The sequence below is a fragment of the Leptinotarsa decemlineata genome, unplaced genomic scaffold (assembly GCF_025532065.1).
Source record: "Leptinotarsa decemlineata unplaced genomic scaffold, Ldec_3_MD MMD2_tig00000026_RagTag_RagTag, whole genome shotgun sequence".
Lineage (NCBI taxonomy): Eukaryota > Metazoa > Arthropoda > Insecta > Coleoptera > Chrysomelidae > Leptinotarsa > Leptinotarsa decemlineata.
The window spans coordinates 4,041,765-4,060,144 of NW_027412539.1; the positions used below are offsets into that span (position 1 = coordinate 4,041,765).

The 18,380-nt window shown below is 34.9% G+C and overlaps 2 protein-coding genes and 1 long non-coding RNA gene across 3 annotated transcripts in view; 1 reads left to right on the forward strand and 2 right to left on the reverse strand.

Annotated features, from left to right (window-relative positions):
- LOC111504652 (uncharacterized) overlaps nt 1-18,380 on the reverse strand; it is a 122,524-nt gene that overhangs the window by 8,553 nt on the left and 95,591 nt on the right. The gene's annotated exons all lie outside the window — the stretch shown is intronic.
- The window catches only part of LOC111507940 (protein takeout), a 39,959-nt gene continuing 24,203 nt past the window's right edge, over nt 2,625-18,380 (forward strand). Inside the window, exon 1 of the mRNA XM_023163329.2 lies at nt 2,625-2,792. Coding sequence (XP_023019097.2) covers nt 2,723-2,792 — 70 coding nt within the window. The 5' untranslated portion in view covers nt 2,625-2,722. The remainder of the gene's footprint in view (nt 2,793-18,380) is intronic.
- LOC141480895 (uncharacterized) lies at nt 4,824-7,171 on the reverse strand. The gene is made up of 2 exons (XM_074171624.1): nt 6,423-7,171; nt 4,824-6,214 (listed from the first exon to the last, which is right to left on the reverse strand). The coding sequence occupies exons 1-2, from the start codon at nt 6,524-6,526 to the stop codon at nt 5,287-5,289; spliced, it is 1,032 nt and encodes a 343-aa protein (XP_074027725.1). The 5' UTR covers nt 6,527-7,171; the 3' UTR covers nt 4,824-5,286.

The following is an 18,380-nucleotide window of genomic DNA, read 5'->3' on the forward strand; positions in this document are numbered from 1 at the left end:
CACCGTCTATATGACAGTAGTTATTAGTTATTCGAGGAGTTACTTCTGAATACTGTCTGTGAAGCATACATTGCTGTACCTGAATTTGTTATTATTTAAAGAGTTGTAATACGAAACTGCTTCACTCAGAACAAAATATCCAGGTTTCCCAAATAGATAACTAAAAACTGAAACTTGAAAGTGCAAACCCTTTGTATTTTACAGTCTTCCAAATTGTGAAAAATGTGGTTACTAAACCCAATGCCTTGAAAATATTGAATTTACTTATGGGGTACCTATATTCAATAAAAATCAAATATTTAGAAGTTGCTGAGGAACTAATTTCCACCACGATATCGATGGTGCCCCACTTGAATAACTCAACAAAAATATTCTTACTAAATACAACTAAAATTTTGAAGAATTTTCCAAAGCTGTGATTAGGAATCGATGTCAGTTGGTTGTTCTTGAATGCTGCATTTTATTCTTGGTGGCAGCAAATATATATTAGCAAAAGCAATTTGATTTTATAACAGTTATATTAGTGTTTTTGAATTGTACTAAATATACCATGCTATGAAATAGTTAGGAGATTATCATTGAAGTGACAATATGGTAATGAAAATAAAATTGTGTCTGAAAGCATTTTAATAAAATAATTTCATTGAAGCTATGGAAACAGTTATAAAATAAGCTTGAAATAGTTTTACAACTATCATAAAAATCTCGCAGAAAAGTGTTATGAAATTGCTATATAACTATTCACTTTTATAGGAAAATAAGTTTTATAAGTTAGTTGTAAAAACGTTTCTGTGATAATTTCCTGACTATTTTAAAATGGTTTTTTAATTTTATTTCATAAACGTTTCTATGACAAATTTATAAAACACTTTTATTGCCTACAACTGTATTGTGTTCACCGATCATCTAATACAATCAATTAGCATTTTGGAAGTAATTATAAAATACTAATAAAATAAAATTGTTTCAACACCATGGAATTATAAAACAACTTTGCTGGTTGGGGCGAGAACGAGAATATTTCCTACTTATTCACCAAACTCAAACACCTGTTCATGCAGCTGCAGTTTTGTAAGAATGTATCATCTTTCCCTCCAACCGAATTCCAGGAGTCTTTGAAGTCCACTAGATACTCGTTAGGACAACTAAGAGGATTGTTCCGAATTCTTTGGGTACTTGTTGACTACTCTTCGTGATCAGAACAATAACAGAATCAACACTCCTGGCCGCTCTGGGATGAATGATTCCGTGCAGACTCTCGTCTTGTATTTGTGAATTTTTTGATGGAAAAATCCTCACTTGTTTACTTTGTAGTAAATGTTCAAGAGGTAGCAAAAACGTATGTGGATTTCTGGAACTTCAACTAGCGTTTCCAAACATGACCAATAACCAGTCCGTGCAAAGCTCATTGTTGAATCATCAGAAAATGGAACTTTTAACAGGAGATGATCGACTAAATTGCCAAACATACGCCAAACTAATTGACTGTTATAAGAAATCAAGTATTAGCTGAGGCTCCAGTCAATCTAATAATAACACTGATGATCTTCTAATATGACTCAACCACTGACGGAAGCACCAAACTCTTACCAAGGTTCAAAATAGATGAACACTCCAATCTAGCAGACCACTATCATAATCTTCATGCAGTCATTGTTCACTGTGGTTCTGGCGTTGAATCTGGTCATTATTACGCCTTGGTCAAAGACGAAACGGACGAAACGGAGCCTCTGGAGACACCCTACATTCTGTTTTATGAGAGAGAGGATATTGGCAGATCAAGATCTCCAGATGAAGTGGTGCTGCAGGTTTTTTCCGGGTTTTTTTGCAGCTGAAAAAGCAAATGCGCCACTTGAATCAATGAAGTCGGCCCGGACTGCCAATTAATTTTTGTTTTTGTTTCATAATTTCATGATTTGTATTTTGAAAATGAAGAAATGAATACATTGTATTTCCTCTAATTTGTTATGTATTTCCCCTATCCCCTACATTTTTTATTAATATTCATCTGTTTTCATTTTGAATTATTTCGTATAAGACCAAACAAAGGACTGTTCGAAATAGGACCTTGGTCGCTATTCATAGAACCCATTCCACACTTTTTTTGAACAATTTTAAATATTTCTCACTTATTGTCAGGTCTATGATACTGGATGTGCGGAACATGTTGCTTGCAGTGAGCTAATATAGTTCGTTTGGTTTGACCAACATATTCCTTATCACAATTCTCGCAGCTAATTTTGGAAATCCCAGACTTTTCTTTTTTCAACGTCTTGTCTTTCGGACTGCCCAACACTTGTTAAAGTGTAAATGCAGTTTTGAAAGCCACTCTTATATTCAATTTTTTAATGCAATTTTGTTCTGGTGTTGGTGAAAGTGTTTTTAATAGATTCATTTCACACTAGATTCCAGTACGAACTATCAAGTCTACCAATGAAATTGTCATTATTATTATCATCATTATCAAAAAATAAATGTTAATCTCCAATCTTTTGAATGACATTGAAAATAACCCTATAACACTTGAACACGACTAATTGTTTTTCATTAATATTCTTACAAAGTGCCAAGGACAATCAAACAATAGACCCTCATCAAGATCCCTGCCACATGTGAGAAGTTAGAATGAAACAACGGAAGAGTTATTCAAGATCATCTACATAATATATGTCTCTATATATATGTTAGTCAGTCGAGTATCGATTATCATAGGAATTCCACGATGAGTTTTCTGCTGCTTCTCTTCGCCTTGGGATTGGTAGTGGTACCTTTGGCCAATTCAAAACAATTGCGTGAGTGTTGCTTCATTTCATAAATTTGTTGTTATTTACTCGTATTAGTGATTCAACGCATGATACCAGTGAATTCAAGTGCACTGATTTCATTGATTTCACGAAGTGATGATTTCTGTTAAGTACGAATGAAATATTCATCATCGATATGTCACAGCCAACTGATGTAAATAGCCGTTCAAACAGCTTTGACTGAACAACGCCATTCAATCACACGACTATACGTCGTTTAACCGACTTGTTGACTGCAACGTTCAACACTACAGCTAGACCAATACAACGACTATGGACGGTACAGGATTGCTTACTTTTGCGATTTTGTTAGACACGTCACGTGATCTCGTGACGTAACAGTGGTGACTGGATTGATTCAGTACTGCACTTTTAAATAAAAATAAACAAATTTCATGTAAATTCCTTATTAAAATATTATTTTTATATACGATTAAATACTTAATATAAATGGATTAATACTAAGTGAAAATTTTTCTTTTGTGAATGATGTGGCGAGCTATTTTGCCCTTTTAAAAAGTAAGAGGTTCATCAGTTTTTTATTATTTTCGTGAAAACTGTAACGCCCACAAAAATTTTGTAATGAACTTTGTTTTAGATACTAGCATTATCTAAAAAAATTTTCAAACTTTTCAAACTTTAACTCCCATCTTCTATAATAAACGGTATATATATAAAAAATATATATTGGTAATAAATTGTCTGACAGAAAATACATGAAACGGTTTTTATTTTTTATCATTCTCCTTGTGCTTGAGGTTGAGGAGATACAATATTATGAGGAGTAGAGCAACTTTGAGATGTGGATGGCTTAAAATTATCCAAATTTGATTCAAGTAACATACTGATAGTTTCATTGTGTTTTTTTCTGTAAGGATCTGATATTGCGACTTGTATTCTGTAACTTCCCTTTCTTTATCAATTGTTGGATAATTTAGGTTAACACTAGGTATTGCAGTTTTTTTTAATTTACGACGCGAAGGCAAACCTATAAAAAAACATATTTATTTCAACCAGTAAATTAAAAGAATGAGTTTTTACTTAACAAGTCATTTTCATGGTCTAGTTCATTATCGTTTTCTGTGAAATGTTTGGAACAAACAAATCCATTTTTGAGAGTGAATTTATCCCCTCTTTTGCAGCGACGAATCCATTCTTTTTGCAAAGTTGTGGAAACCATATCCTTAGCAATAGGAAAAGAGTGAAATATTACATCACTAACACCACTTTCCTTTAAAGTCAACTGATTGCTTTTGCAAGTGGACACTGCACAAATACGACCAGGCATTTTAACTAAAAATTACAAGGTTATTTAATGGTTAGACAATTATTGCTATTACTTACAAAAAAGTGAATATTTCCAGTTTTTACCTTAATTTAATTTGAAAATGTTCAAAAAACAAAAAAAAATTCCACAATGGCAAAAAACAAACCTCAAAACGGAAGAAAATAACAGAATCTTATATGTCGTCTACTCATTACACCGGTTTAAAAAATGTCCAAAAACACAAAAAAACGACTTTCACAATAACAAACTCAATGTTTCAGAAACCTAATTGGTATAGTCAAATAAAAATTCAATCAAAAGGAACAAAAACAATGTATTAGTGTCCGAAAATAATCCTCAAAAAATGTTAAAATAACACACAGTCTTATGGCACCTACTAAAAGGGTCACCAGTGTTACATCACATTTGCTCGGCGCTTGTTTAACGTGGCGATATATGTAAGTAAGCAATCCTGTATGTCCATAATCGTTGCAGCTAGACGACGCTTAAACAACTCGTTAAATGGCAAATTAACTATGGTGACTATTAGTTCAGTATGTAATTTGAAAGAATAGGAAAACTTTTTGTAATTTATTGCGAGATTATTCTTGGATTAAGTTTAAGAGGTAACCAAAAGTTGCTTCTCAATATGAATTAGAAACTTAATAATTTCGAATCCGAAAGAAAAAAGCGGCGCTGTTCCTTATTTACAAGGTTACGGCTCTTCAAAGTTCAGAAAAAGGCAACTTTTCAGCCTTCTTTTTCACAAGATAAACTATTTAAAAACACAAGTATTTATTCACCTAGCGCCGCAGTGGTGAGGGCTAAACTAATTCAATGAGACGGCGGCGTATGAATTAGCTGTAGTGTTGAACGTTTTGAGCACCTCAAATGAGGAGGTATAGAGCAAAACCTAATAAATCCACCAAAAACGATTTTTCAAAAATACGATTTTTCTGTAACGCGAAAAGTAGCAATTTTTCAATTTTTCTTGATAGCAAACACTATTATAGAAATCATGATGAAACTTTTGCTATAATATAAATTCAAAAAAGTAATTTTTAGTACAAAATAAAATATAAACAAAAATGGATTTATTGGTTTCGCTTGAAATAACTGGATTCATTTGATTTTGCTCACAAATTTATTAGCAAAAATTAACAAAAGTGTTATTCTTACTACAATACAAACAGAAACATTATGGCACATAGTTAACTAACAGCAAAGCCAACGGTGCATTTGAAGATGAAGTGCAAACTCTTCTTCTAAACAGTCACACTCATTTCTTAGCTCTTCTTCTTCTTCCTGAGTTACATCATCAGTATGTTCAACTTGATTATTTTCACATGACAGATTCTTGTACCACAAAAAAGTTTCGTCACTTTTCCACTCCTTTCCAAATTGCTTTTCCATAAGCTGCTGGACACTTTTTATCTTCTTTGGTAAAATGGCACTTCGCAGGTTGACCTCAGATAGTACAAAGTTTTTTAAAGATTTTCCCCTTTTAAAAATTGGGCGCTTAACTTCGGATTGTGCTTCAAACCGATAATGCTGAAAGCATGCAAGTGAAATTTTTATTTCTTTAGTTTTTTGAATCCGAGTCTTTTCCAACGAGATTTTTTTTAAGGTAATTTTGTAAATGAACCCTTTGAGATTTTTTTCGATTATAATGACTTTCAGTGCCACGCAATTTACCAATGAATTCGCGTACTCTCTCCCTCTTGTCCAAACTTTTTGTTGAAATATGGTCACCTCCTCTTCGCTCTTTAAGACAGTCCCTTGAGTCGACAATCTTACTACGGTAAACAACCTGTAGTTTTCAACACCTGTTGCTGCCATTAAAAAATTCCTGCAGACTTTTACTGCCTCTGATCTTTTCTTTTTAATAATTGTTAAAAAGAAGTTTGCAGCCCTTGTTCTTTGTCGAGGATTATCTTTAACATACCTCTTCCTTACGGTACCGGAAACGCTTATCATATGACAGAGTTTTACATCTTGAATATTTTTGTTTGGTACGCTATACAGCTTGCTTCTTACATTTTTAATATCTGATATTTTAACATTTTGGCATTGGTATGTTTGATTATTGTCATGTGAGCAAGGACGCTCAAATTGTTTTAGGTCTGGATCTGGATCTTCGTATCTAAAATAAAATAAATAAGGTTGAACAAAATGTAATTGCCTAGGAACTAAAAAATTTTAAAACTTTAAAACTTTATTGTAAATCAAGAAACAATATTTACGATTTATAAAAGATAACACCCTAGTGCAGTCGAGTAATAGGTAACACCTATTAAGCAACTATGCCAAAGTAACCTATTATACTAATCTAAAATCACACCTAATCTTACCTTTCATGTTTTCCTCTTAGCTTTTCCGGAGCTTTTTCCCTTATTCTGCTCCCTTGATTGGCTTCTTCCACAGCTACTGAATCTCCCAAAAAATCTGCTTCCATATTTTTTATTTAGTACCTATCATTGCTGCTTGTGTTTTATTTTATTTAAAAACCACTAAAAGAACAGTTCAAATCAAAAATAATATACAGCACGACTATAACTCAACCATATCAATCAAACTATCGCACCCAATGTTTATGTTTACACTTCTTACTGTACCGACTAACACAATACCTGGACAGCATGGACAGGGGCATGCTAGCCATCTATTGTTCGAATTATACATTTATATATGAATTGGAGGGGTTATATTTTTAGGAGTGATTAATTTTTGTTTTAAAATAAACTTATTTTAAAATTGATTACTTCCTTCCTTTCCTTGGAAGATTCCCTCATCCTTGTTTTTTGTATCAAGATGGAGTAGTAGAAAGCCAAAAACTTTCTTTCACAAACATTTATTTAATAAGATGAAGTAGGAAATTTGAAATAGAAATGTATTTATGGATTTATTCGGGTTTGAACAAAAAGTGGATTTATTCGGTTTTGCATGAAAACATCAATATTGCCATTAAAATTAAGTAGGATTCATTCGTTTTTGCACGTAAATATTTTGCTGATATGATGTAAGTCAGCGAGATGAACCGATATTCGCAGCTAACTAAATTTTTGTAAAAAATGGATTTATTCGGTTTTGCTCTAAACCTCCTCAAATATTCAACTAAAAAGTTAGCTGTGTGATTGACTGGCGTTGTTCAGTCAAAGAGCTAGCCGATTGATTGAACAGCTATTTTAACCAGTTGGCTGCGATAGATATACAAGAATAGATTCCGCTGACTAATAACTGAAATATAATAATATTGTATTGAAAAAAACAAACAAATAATAGGTCATCAGTCGAACACATCGTTATTGTATATGATGGAATTGGCCGATACTTGATGAGAATCCATAACTAACGTATTCAAAAACATTTTATTGAGAGATTTATCTTCAACGGTTTTACAAAAACGATTTACAAAGGAGCCATACAATGGCTTCTTTGGGCCTGTCTTTACGACCTATCCTGATGAAATGAAACTGGCCGTAGTTATATACATATATAAAAAAGAAATGACATGAATAACTACAGTCCAATAAGTTTGTTAACAGCTTAATTCAAAAAAATTTATTGAAGTGATTATATCAATGAAAATTATGATTTTTTTTGTGACACATGGTTTTTTCAACGGTTTCCAGCAATCAGAAAGCAAAAAGTACATAGTAGGCAATAAGATAATGATTTTTTCTCAGCTTCACTGAAAGGCGTACCACGGGGTACGCCTTTGATTTCGCTGAAATTTAGAATTATGCAAGTACTGAAGTTGTGAGATATGTGACTGATTCCAATCTCAATGTACCAGTAAACAGGAACCTTGAGTTAGAAAAATCTATTTCAAATAGCATTTCTATAGTATCCACACATTTGAATACTAACAAGTTATTAGTAAACATGTCTAAAATAGACTGCATTTTGTTCAAAACTTTTCAGCTATAATATCCCAAGGACATTGATAACTAACGAAATAATTTTATCACAGTTTTCGAAAGCACGTTATTTGGTAACATCCCGACGCCGAAGGCGGAGGGATGTTACCTAAAATAACGTGCTTGAGGAAGTTGTGATAAAATTATGAGTTATTTATCAATGTTCGAGGGATATTCGGTGAGAAATTTTTTTGCAATTCGAACAAAATTATTTATCGAACACACAGTTATTAAAAGAACAATTCGTATAATGATATTCCGTTGATCTTGCTTTTGTCAATTGCCGCATCATTTTGAACACCAAAGCGAGGAAGTGACATTTTCGAAATAAATTGAATTACTGAAATGTCAAACAACTTTATTGTGTTGATTGCTTAGCAATGTCATGTCATCAGTGTAATGATGGTTTCATTGGTTATTTCGACACACATGACTAGAAATAGACAAATTTGATAGGATAATTTTTTTGGCAAAAAATTTTCACAAAAATATAACTATTCCGGAGTATTTTCAGCTCGGTAGTGAAAGATTGGATATATCAACAAGTACAAAACTGTTTTTATAGGTGCATATTGTACCTGGCACATAAGTAATATGCAATCAGAGTGCTGGGAAGTCACATGAAAATTGAAGCACTGAAAAATGCATATTATGGGACTGTTTATCCTATGCTGAAATATGGAATATTAGTATGGGGAGGGAGTACACAACTGGAACGTATTTTCATGATGCAAAACGTATCTTGATTGTCATGGTACCTTCAAGGGTGACAAAATGGTAACTGTCTGTATATGCTATATATACAGGCCGATTTTTTTAGCTGATACCACTATTGCTATCTCGGAAACGGTAGGTCGTACAAGGACGGTTAAATAGAACAAAAGGTAGCTTTTTAGGGATGCAACACAATGGTACTTTCATAAAATCCATCAAATCCATAAAATCATCAACGGTTTGTGAGATATTTGCAAAAAACTGAAAAAGACAGATTTTATTTTTTTGGTGTACTTACCACCTCCGTTTTCAATAATATCAAAAATGACAAAAACACTTTTTGCTTTATTTCATGTGCTTTATAATCTGAGTGAACTCATTTTCCAATGCAACGTTTCATTCATTGAATTCCTTCATCAATATATGTTTTTTAAATACGGATCTGTGTATTTTTTATACATTTTCGTAGTCATTATAATTACAAATTTGTTGATATATCACAACATCTATTTTTCCCGACGTTTCTTCCCGAAACCATATCATCACTATCATTTTTTATTGAGAGCTCGAATTTCCGAATGATACTGGAATCCAGAGTTCTCCTGTCGATAATGTCGTTCATTGAAATTATAAATATTTGTATTCACTGAAATCCAACTAAATTTGTGTCAGAGTCGTCTTGACAAAGAGAGACCAATAATCTTTTTATCAATACCAAGCCATTCATAATTTCCAAATGTCCTTTGAAAATTTGTAGCTACCCGAAAATGAGGATTCAACAAGAATTAACTAATAAAAATACTGTATTAAAGATACGCGATAATTTCTTTTTTTGAAGTAAGCCATGAAATACATGAATGTGAATGTCAAGTTAATTGTCACACACAAAATAAAAGTTATTCAAATCGTTGAGCGATTTTGAGGGAGAAACATTAATTTTTCCAATGACGAAAAAGTGGATATGCTTTTTGTATATTCGGGATGTTTGAGGAATGCTACCAAATCTCTGGCAATGTATCAGAAATTGTATCCTGAACGGTGACAACCTAATCATAGATATTTTCAACGAATCGAAAATACTTTACAAAATTATGGATCTTTTGAAAAACCCTCCAAAAGAAAATGTACGGTTACTAAATGTGGTGGCGATAATGAAATCGGCGTTTTAGGTGAGTTCAAAGAAGATTCACAATTTTGATAAAGTGACATTGATTTGATTGAGGATTTATGAAAAATAAAAAAATTGAGAACAAGGAAGTATCTCTGAGGAAGATTGCTCATAATTCGGCCATATCTACTACGTCTGTACGGAAAATTTTGAAGGAAAATGAATTCAAGCCTTATTGAGTCAGGAAAGTTCATCATTTGCGTTTAACGGACTTCAACAGGACAAAAGTTTTTTGTAGATTGCTCATTAGAAAATTTTACCAAGATAATGAAATTTGTAAAAAAAATTGTGGTGTGATGAAAGTACATTTACCAATGACGGATGGTTCAACAGGAATATACATTATCATTGGCGACAAGAAAATGAATATTTACATAGAGTTAACAATTTTCAAGAGAGATATGGTGTTAACATATGGCTTGTTGTTTTTGATAATAAAATTATTGGCCCCCACTTTTTTGAAACATCTCTGACCGAAGAATTATACTTGGATTTCTTATCAGGATTCTAATTGACTTATAAGAAGATTTGCCACTCAGCCTCATGAGAAAATATGAAAATTTCCAATAGAAAGGTGCTCCACCACATCGCAGGAGAATCTGCAGAGATTTCCTCGATACAACTATGCCAGGAAGGTGGATAGGAAATAATGGTCCCATTCCACGTTCAACGGACCTTTCTCTTCTAGATTTTTCGTTGTGGGGCTTCATAAAAGATCAATTATTCAGAACACATTTTGAAAATTTTGAAGAATTGAAAGATTCAATAAGGAGTGCCTGCATCGCTATCACTCCACAGATGTTAGAGAACTGCCACAAGCACACTATTTCTAGAGCAAGTATTTGTTCAAGAAATGATGGAAGACAATTTGAACATTTGATGCGAAATGGCGTGAGACGGTAATTTAAAAAATTTAACGTGAGACATTCCGTTATGGAGTTCATTTTCTATCATTTATTATTTCGTTACATTTTCTTTCGCAACTGTCTGTTTTTCAATATGACGATACTGTTAACATGTGTTACAACAATAGTTTGATATTTGATTACTCACTGAATAATAAAAGTTAAATGAGATAATATTAATGATGTGGTTTCGAGAAGAAATGTCGAGAAATACATATGTTGTGATATGCCAACTAATTTGTAATTATAATGACTACGAAGATTTATAAAAAAATATGCAGGTCTGTATTTGAAAACATATATTGATGATGGAATTCAATGAACGAAACGTTGCAGCGAAAAATGACTTCGCCCAGATTATAAAGCACATGAAATAAAGCAAAAAATTTTTCCTCATTTTTTGATATTATTGAAAATGGAGTTTTTTGCAAATATCTCAGAAACCATTGATGATTTTATAGATCTGAAAATACCAGTGTATTGCATCCCTAAATAGAAAACTTTTGTTTCATTTAACCCTACTTTTTGTACATGAGAACAAATCGAATTTCAAAGATGACAAATATAGACATGAGAATTCCAATGACATTTAAAAGTCTCAAACAAACCAAAAATCATTGACTCTGACAGAACCCAAAAAACAGATCTTTCCAACTTATTTTGCCAAAACGGCAAATTAAGTTTTTATTTATTAAAAAAAATATCGACGGACACTTATCATTTAAAATAATAGTCCGGGAGGTAGCATTACAAATAAAAAAGTCATAGTAAGCTAGCTGATATTGAAGTTTGTGCAAACTTTGACAATAGATTGTTTACAAAACAACGGAACCCACTTTGAACATTTACTTAATGTGACATTTTTAATAAATTTGCAGTTCAACAAAAACCTCATTGAATATTCCATTCAAGCCAAAGTTTCACAATTATTGCTTCACCATGTACAATTATTATTTACACCATTGGATAGCATTTTTTATAGTCTTTTCAATGATGTATCACTAGTAGGGGTTTACAATTTCAACTTTTTGAGTTTTGGTGGATGAGGCCTAGGAGGTTGATGGGGGTGAGTTGTCTTTCATGTCACTTCAGTTCCCCCTTACTAGCTTAGAAACGGTTTCAAGCATTTTTCGATATAAGCTTTCGTTCGTGAGATATAACCCATTGTAAGTTTTAAAATTGACACACTGTATATCTGTGATATATACTTATTTTTCTCTCTCATTTTCAAACACTCATTGTATTTACCTATACCACGTGATTTATTACTATTAGGAGACATTTGTGTTGTTAATGTTATCATTTTTGTGACTTGAGTTTTATCAATTGTTCAAATTGAAAGCTTCAATAAATCTTTCTATCTAATCATACTAAGATTTGAGTTATTTCTCCATACATTTTGGTAAAAAAATTTATATGAACATATATTCTAACGGTCTCAACTTTGAACTACATGATTTTAAAGTTCGGAAAGTTTTTATTCAGTTTGGAATGACCATGGAACGTATCATGCATTTTTTTTAGCCATCGGACACATATTACGCATTTTCTATGGTTTAAAAGGAACTTTCTCCTGTACAACAAAATTTTTTGCCATTGGTGCTCGTGCGGGAATAATCCTGAATAATTTCGAAGATAAATTAATATCCTACTTGATATTCAAGCCTCCAGGATGGTTTTAGCCCTTTCAGGTACGCACACGTCTTCAGCCAACAGGACCCTGATCGTCTCTTCGCTTCTTCCATGAAGCACCAGCTCTTCTTCGCCAACACGTAGGACGCCGTCTTGAAAATTCAGCTCGAAACCTCTGGAATTCATTATGTCCATTCCAATGATCGCGTCGTCCTCTATCCGCCACCAATGCACGATGTTTCAATTTAGTGCTGCCCAACACCAATTCAATTGGTAGTTCTCCAAGTACAGAGGCTGGCTCCCCTGTTGCGGTGCGTAGCTTCCAGCTTGACGGTTCGATTCCTGTCGGTGTTTCGGCAAAGGTTGTCCCAAGAATGGTTCTCGTCGCACCTGTATCTAGCAGCATGGTGCAAGGCTCGTTGTTGATTAGGCCGTCTACGAAAACACCTTTGTCTTGTCGTTGGAGAACTGCAACATATGCGTTTTTTACGGGGACTTGCTGGGTAGAGGCCGACGATTGCCCCTTCTCATCGACCCCCTTTAGTTTTTCTGATTTGGTGTCGATTCTTTGAAAGCTGGACATTTGCTACGCACATGTCAATTTTCCCACAGTTCCAGCATCTTATTTGTTTCCTCTCAGGCAACTTTCCAGATAGTGGCCTCAATATCAGCAGGCACTTGTCCATCTTCCTCGATATCTCGAACTTTGCTCTGGCTCTTGCAGGATTGTTTTGCAGCCTCAAACTCCAGAGCGCTTGCCAGTGCATCCACAAGATGTTTGGCATGAGCTAGTGTCAAGGCCTGCCTTGTTTCTTGGTCGCGAAGTACGTCCAAGAATGCCTGAACTGCTAACCGCTCCATTACATTTTCCGGTGTAGCAGGATATGCTTGACGAACCAATCGAGCTATATCGGCTTCAAACTCCTGTAGAGACTCTCCTGATTTCTGACAGCGGTTCTTCAGCTGTGAATGGTAAACGTGTTCTAGGTGTGCTTGTCCATACCATAGTTCAAGATGTTTTATAATTTGGTCATAGTCTTCCGGCAGTAATTTTCCCAGGGAGTTTTTCCGTCGAAGTGGGGCGGCTTCAGGGAGAGCTTTCCTGATTCAGAACTGACTTTGACATCTTTCAGTTCCGGAATTGAGTTTTCGGTAACCGTTTCTGTGGGGTGGGCAGAATTAATTTGGTTTCGCAACTTGCTAATTGTTTCCTTTATCTCGCTGATTTCTGCCTCAAACCCGCCTTTGATTTCTGCCCCGATTTCATCTTTGATCTCTCCTTCGATTTCCTCTCTGATTTTGTCTACCTCTGTCTCGATGGTACCTATTTTTTCTTCGAGTAGACTAGCCACACCACAAAGTTCTTTCTTTAAGCCTTCTGCATTCTATAGAAGATTCTTCTCCAGGCAATTCGAATTTTGTTGAAGTTCATCTTCGAATTTTCCAGAAGCTTGTCTTCCAAACTTCGAATTTTCCAGAAACTTGTCTTCCAAACTCTTCGACTTTCCTAGAAATTTATATTTAAAGCTTTTTGAATTTTCCAGAAGCTTCTCTTCAAGGTTTACCGAATTTTGTTGAAGTCCATCGAGTTTGCTTATTATTGAACTCAAATCACCCCCAGAAACTTCGGATAAATATGTTCCGGGATCTTCTCCTGATTCCTTCAAGTTATCCCACAGTCTCTTCTGGAGTACTGATTTCTTTCCAGAACAATCTAGCTCCCTCTCCTCCAATTTTTGCTTCAGCTCAGCAGCTTTCAAGTCCACTAGCCGCACTTTCCTTGAACACATTTTGTCTCTTACTGTCTATTTTTCACAAAACTGAATATGTCCACTTATTTAATGGAGTCCGAAACACTTATTTATTTCACTGTAATACAAAGATTGTGAACGCTTGGTGAACAATTATTTTAAAAATCCACTTCTGATCACCAATTGTAACGAATTGAAGAATTAACTGTCTTGAACAAATTTATTTTTAACAAAACTTCACTATCACAACTAATTTATATATACCACTTAGCAACTAACACTTAATTCATTTTCACTGTTTGTTAACCGCTCGATTCGCTTTCTAGATACAGACTACCGCTCGGGACGAGAAGCGGCCTTTTTTATATCGGCAACGAACGCTCCAGATTTCTCTAGTGGTTTCGGCACTCATCTATGCCTTTCGCGGTGGTTCGTGGAGTGCATTCCTATCGCGGTGAGTCATTGTTTATTTGCTGGCTGAGATATCGGTCAGGGCCGGCTTCAGATTCATTACAACATCATTTGGATTCCAGGACATCGACTACGGAGGCACATCTTCACCGGCAGCAGACGGATCTAGAAGTGATTTTGAATTGGGGTGAAAGTAACCAGGTTCAATTCAATATCACAAAAATTCAGGCATCTGTTTTCTCCAAGAAGATAAATGTCTCTGAACCGGTTATAATAATGTCAGGTCAGACAATTCCGCATTCTGCTTCGATGAGTTTGTTGGGGGTTAAAATGGACACCAATATGTCTTGGCACAATCATGTCGCTGGAATTGCAAAGGCTGTTTCTCAAAAGCTTGGAACACTGTTCTGAACCAGAAAACTGTACACACTCCAACAATTTTTGATGCTTTATAAAGCTCAAATCAGACCTCCTTTGGAGTATTGTTCGGTACGCTGTTGATGTGCTTCAGAAAGGTGTCTAGTTCTGTATTCCCATGGTTCCATACTATGAAAGTGTCGTCAACGTATCTCAACCAAACTCCTCAATGGCCAGAGTTTCGAACCACTTCATATATATGTGTTGGCTATAACTGGTGAAAGTGGCGATCTAATTGTCAGTACCTCATTTTGCGTAAAGAATTCGTCCTTCAGTTGTAGATAACAGTCCCATACACAACATCCTGAGTACGTCCATGATCACTTCAATAGGCGATTTCTTTCTATTTTTCAGGTCCTCATCTTCAGATAGCTTCCTCTGTATGATTTGAAGTGAAGTACAATATTGTATTCGTTTGAAAATGTCCTTACAGGACGAAACTGCAGTAACGTTAATTGCAAATACAAGAGATAAAAAAACATTCGGCTAACTAATGTCAGATCCTGTTGTGCAGGAACTTAAACTAGGTTTCAAGTTGTTTTTCATTTGACACCACGCTTCACTGGTAGCTCCTGTCAATAAACTAGGTCTTCACATTCATACAGTATATTAGTTCATATCTTGAAAGTTATTGTGTCACCTCACAAACCACAAGAGGAGACTAAATCATCTGTCGGTAACAAATAAGACAGATGGGTATCCGCGGCTAAGCTAAACAGTGGAGACGGGAGTGAGTTAAACAACTTAGCAAATTTCGAATAGATCTTAATGGGCGCCAGGTAAATTTAATCCTCCAGATACCCTAAGTAACTCACAATATCAATAACTTACCAATTAATATTGGAAATAAAAGATAAAGATCCCCAATATGATTTATTCAGTAATCCTAACTGACATGGATTAACCAACAACGCTTCTAAGACAACAATGCAATATTCAGACTACTACGCGATATTCAAATGTCAATACAAGAGCGCAGGGTATATACCACGAATTCAATCAGCCATAAATTACGGTAATAACGACGCTCAAAAGAAACTACAATACGTCAAGTAAAACTACTACGAAAATTGAGTAGGTGAATTCGTAAATACTAGTATCGGTAGGTAAGACAAACTCGTTTGCGTCGCGTGAGCTCAGGCGTAGGCGCATCGGTGTCAATCAGCAATCGTGAAAGGAAGAATATACCTCAATTTCCGTTTCACAGATGAATCACTATATCAATCTGGTATCAATAAACAAATTCTTTATCAATAAACGATAAACAAACACAATATCAACAGGTATCAATAAACATAAGGGCAACAATTATTCAAATAACTCAGTATATCACAAATATTCAATTAAATCAATTATAACTTGCGTGCTCCTTTTGAGCCACCCGGTATATGGTGTTAGGCTACCCCGTGGTTCGACGGAAGTGGATCACCTTGTAGTACTGCTGAGATGGATCACCCTGTAGTACGGCGGAGATGGGTCACCCTGTAGCACCACCAAGATAGATCACCCTGTAGGGCACGACAAGCTGGACCAGTAATGGATCACCAAATAAGATCCAGAAAGATAAATAAAAAAGGAAAGAAGAAAAAAACCCTACGGAAGAACATTCTCAATCAGAATCAGATAAAAACAAGGTGAGATTCAACCCCCATTCAATGGGGACTATTTGACTAATCAATATATTTTCATTAAGCAAAGTAGCAAGATAACAAGAGTATATTTTTGGGTGCCCTGTATAACCATATGACCCGTAAAAATCAAGACAATTGAATGAGTGTTGAAACCTCTTTTCAAAACTAATATTCACTTGAATGACAACGCTGGGAGCAAATATTACTAAAATCATTTAAAACACATTTAATGGTAAAATTCTTACCCTGGCCAAGGGGTTTTCTATACGTTTCTTCGTGTGCGGAGCTCTGCACGGAAGTCCTACTGGAACTTGATGAGTGACTGAGGGCCTTCTGTTTCTTATGAATCTAGAGACGAGAAACGAAGGTTGTAGAATTGAAGAGGTGATGTCATAGCTAAGACCACATGAGAGATGCGACAGTGATTCAGACATACCTAATTTCGGAAATCCTTCCACCTGGCACGAGTTCGGTAACCACCACAAATCCTCAAATAAGCTTAAGTTCCAGACTGCAAATATCCACACCAAAATGACCAATCAGTCTTCCACTATACAATCCTGACTTGTAGAAATAATCCCCGTGAAGGATGGCACAAATACAACCATATATATCCTACAATCAGTCTGATGGTACACTTGAACTCCGAACCAAACTCATCGAAGGCCAACTTCCGAATACTAAGAGACTGCCACATCTGACAGCTAACCAGTTGTTGCCACAGTGCGTCCAACCTACCCTACAAGCACCAAGGGGGCGCTGTGCACAACATCATAAATCTATCAATTCCTCCACAGCCACTTGAGTCAATATCAACAAGTCCATGACCCATCAAAACTCCTTCTCAAAGCAATGCAACCCTAAACAACCCTTGACAATTTGAGTAACCGATCAATCCTCCACCCGTGAACAACTGTAGAACTAGTTCGGTGTAGTTCGTCGGAACGACACTACGAAAGTTCGGCAGATGTCAACCAACAGCTGTCTCTTAACCTTGTTTACGAATGTTTACAAAATATTGTTCCAACCTATTTTCAACTATTTACCAATCCTTATTCATGCGATGGAATAGAAACATATAAGGTAAGTCGCCACATCCTTCCCTTTCAGTACAAATATTTAAGCATTCGTATTATGCAGAATATTTACCGAAAATATCAAACAGTATTCAGAAACCCAGAGCTAACTAATATTGTTTTTCAGGCGATATGGCTCTAATATGTAGTAATCCTTCTGGAAGTGATGAATAACAATCTATGCAAGAAATATTCTTGGAAAGGTATAGGGAATAAGGCAGACATCGGCTAAAAAAAATGATAGGTGAAGAAAACTGAGAAACAAACAATAACAACTATTTCAACCTAGCGAGGAATTTTCGGATCTCCAACGTCGATTGGCAATAGGAGAATGTGTAAGTACTGGTCAAAGCAGTTAGTCAGGGAGCATACATATATTCTTGTACATTTCAGGTATAGTTTTCTATGGAACGGAAGATCCCCATTACTATGATGTTAAATGAATAAAATCTACTTGTAACTTAATTACATTGTTAATATCCGTTGAATAAAGATCTTAAAAGGTAACGTAGTGTTTTGAAAGGTCACATAAGAGCAGTTTTGATCTAGTGCTAAATTGAAACGTAACAATTGAAACAATTTTTATGAAACTTGTACTGCTAAGTTTGTCATGAAAAAGTTAATCATATTCGGAGAAATGCATAGACAAACATATATAACAGTTATAACAATTTTGTTTAGAAA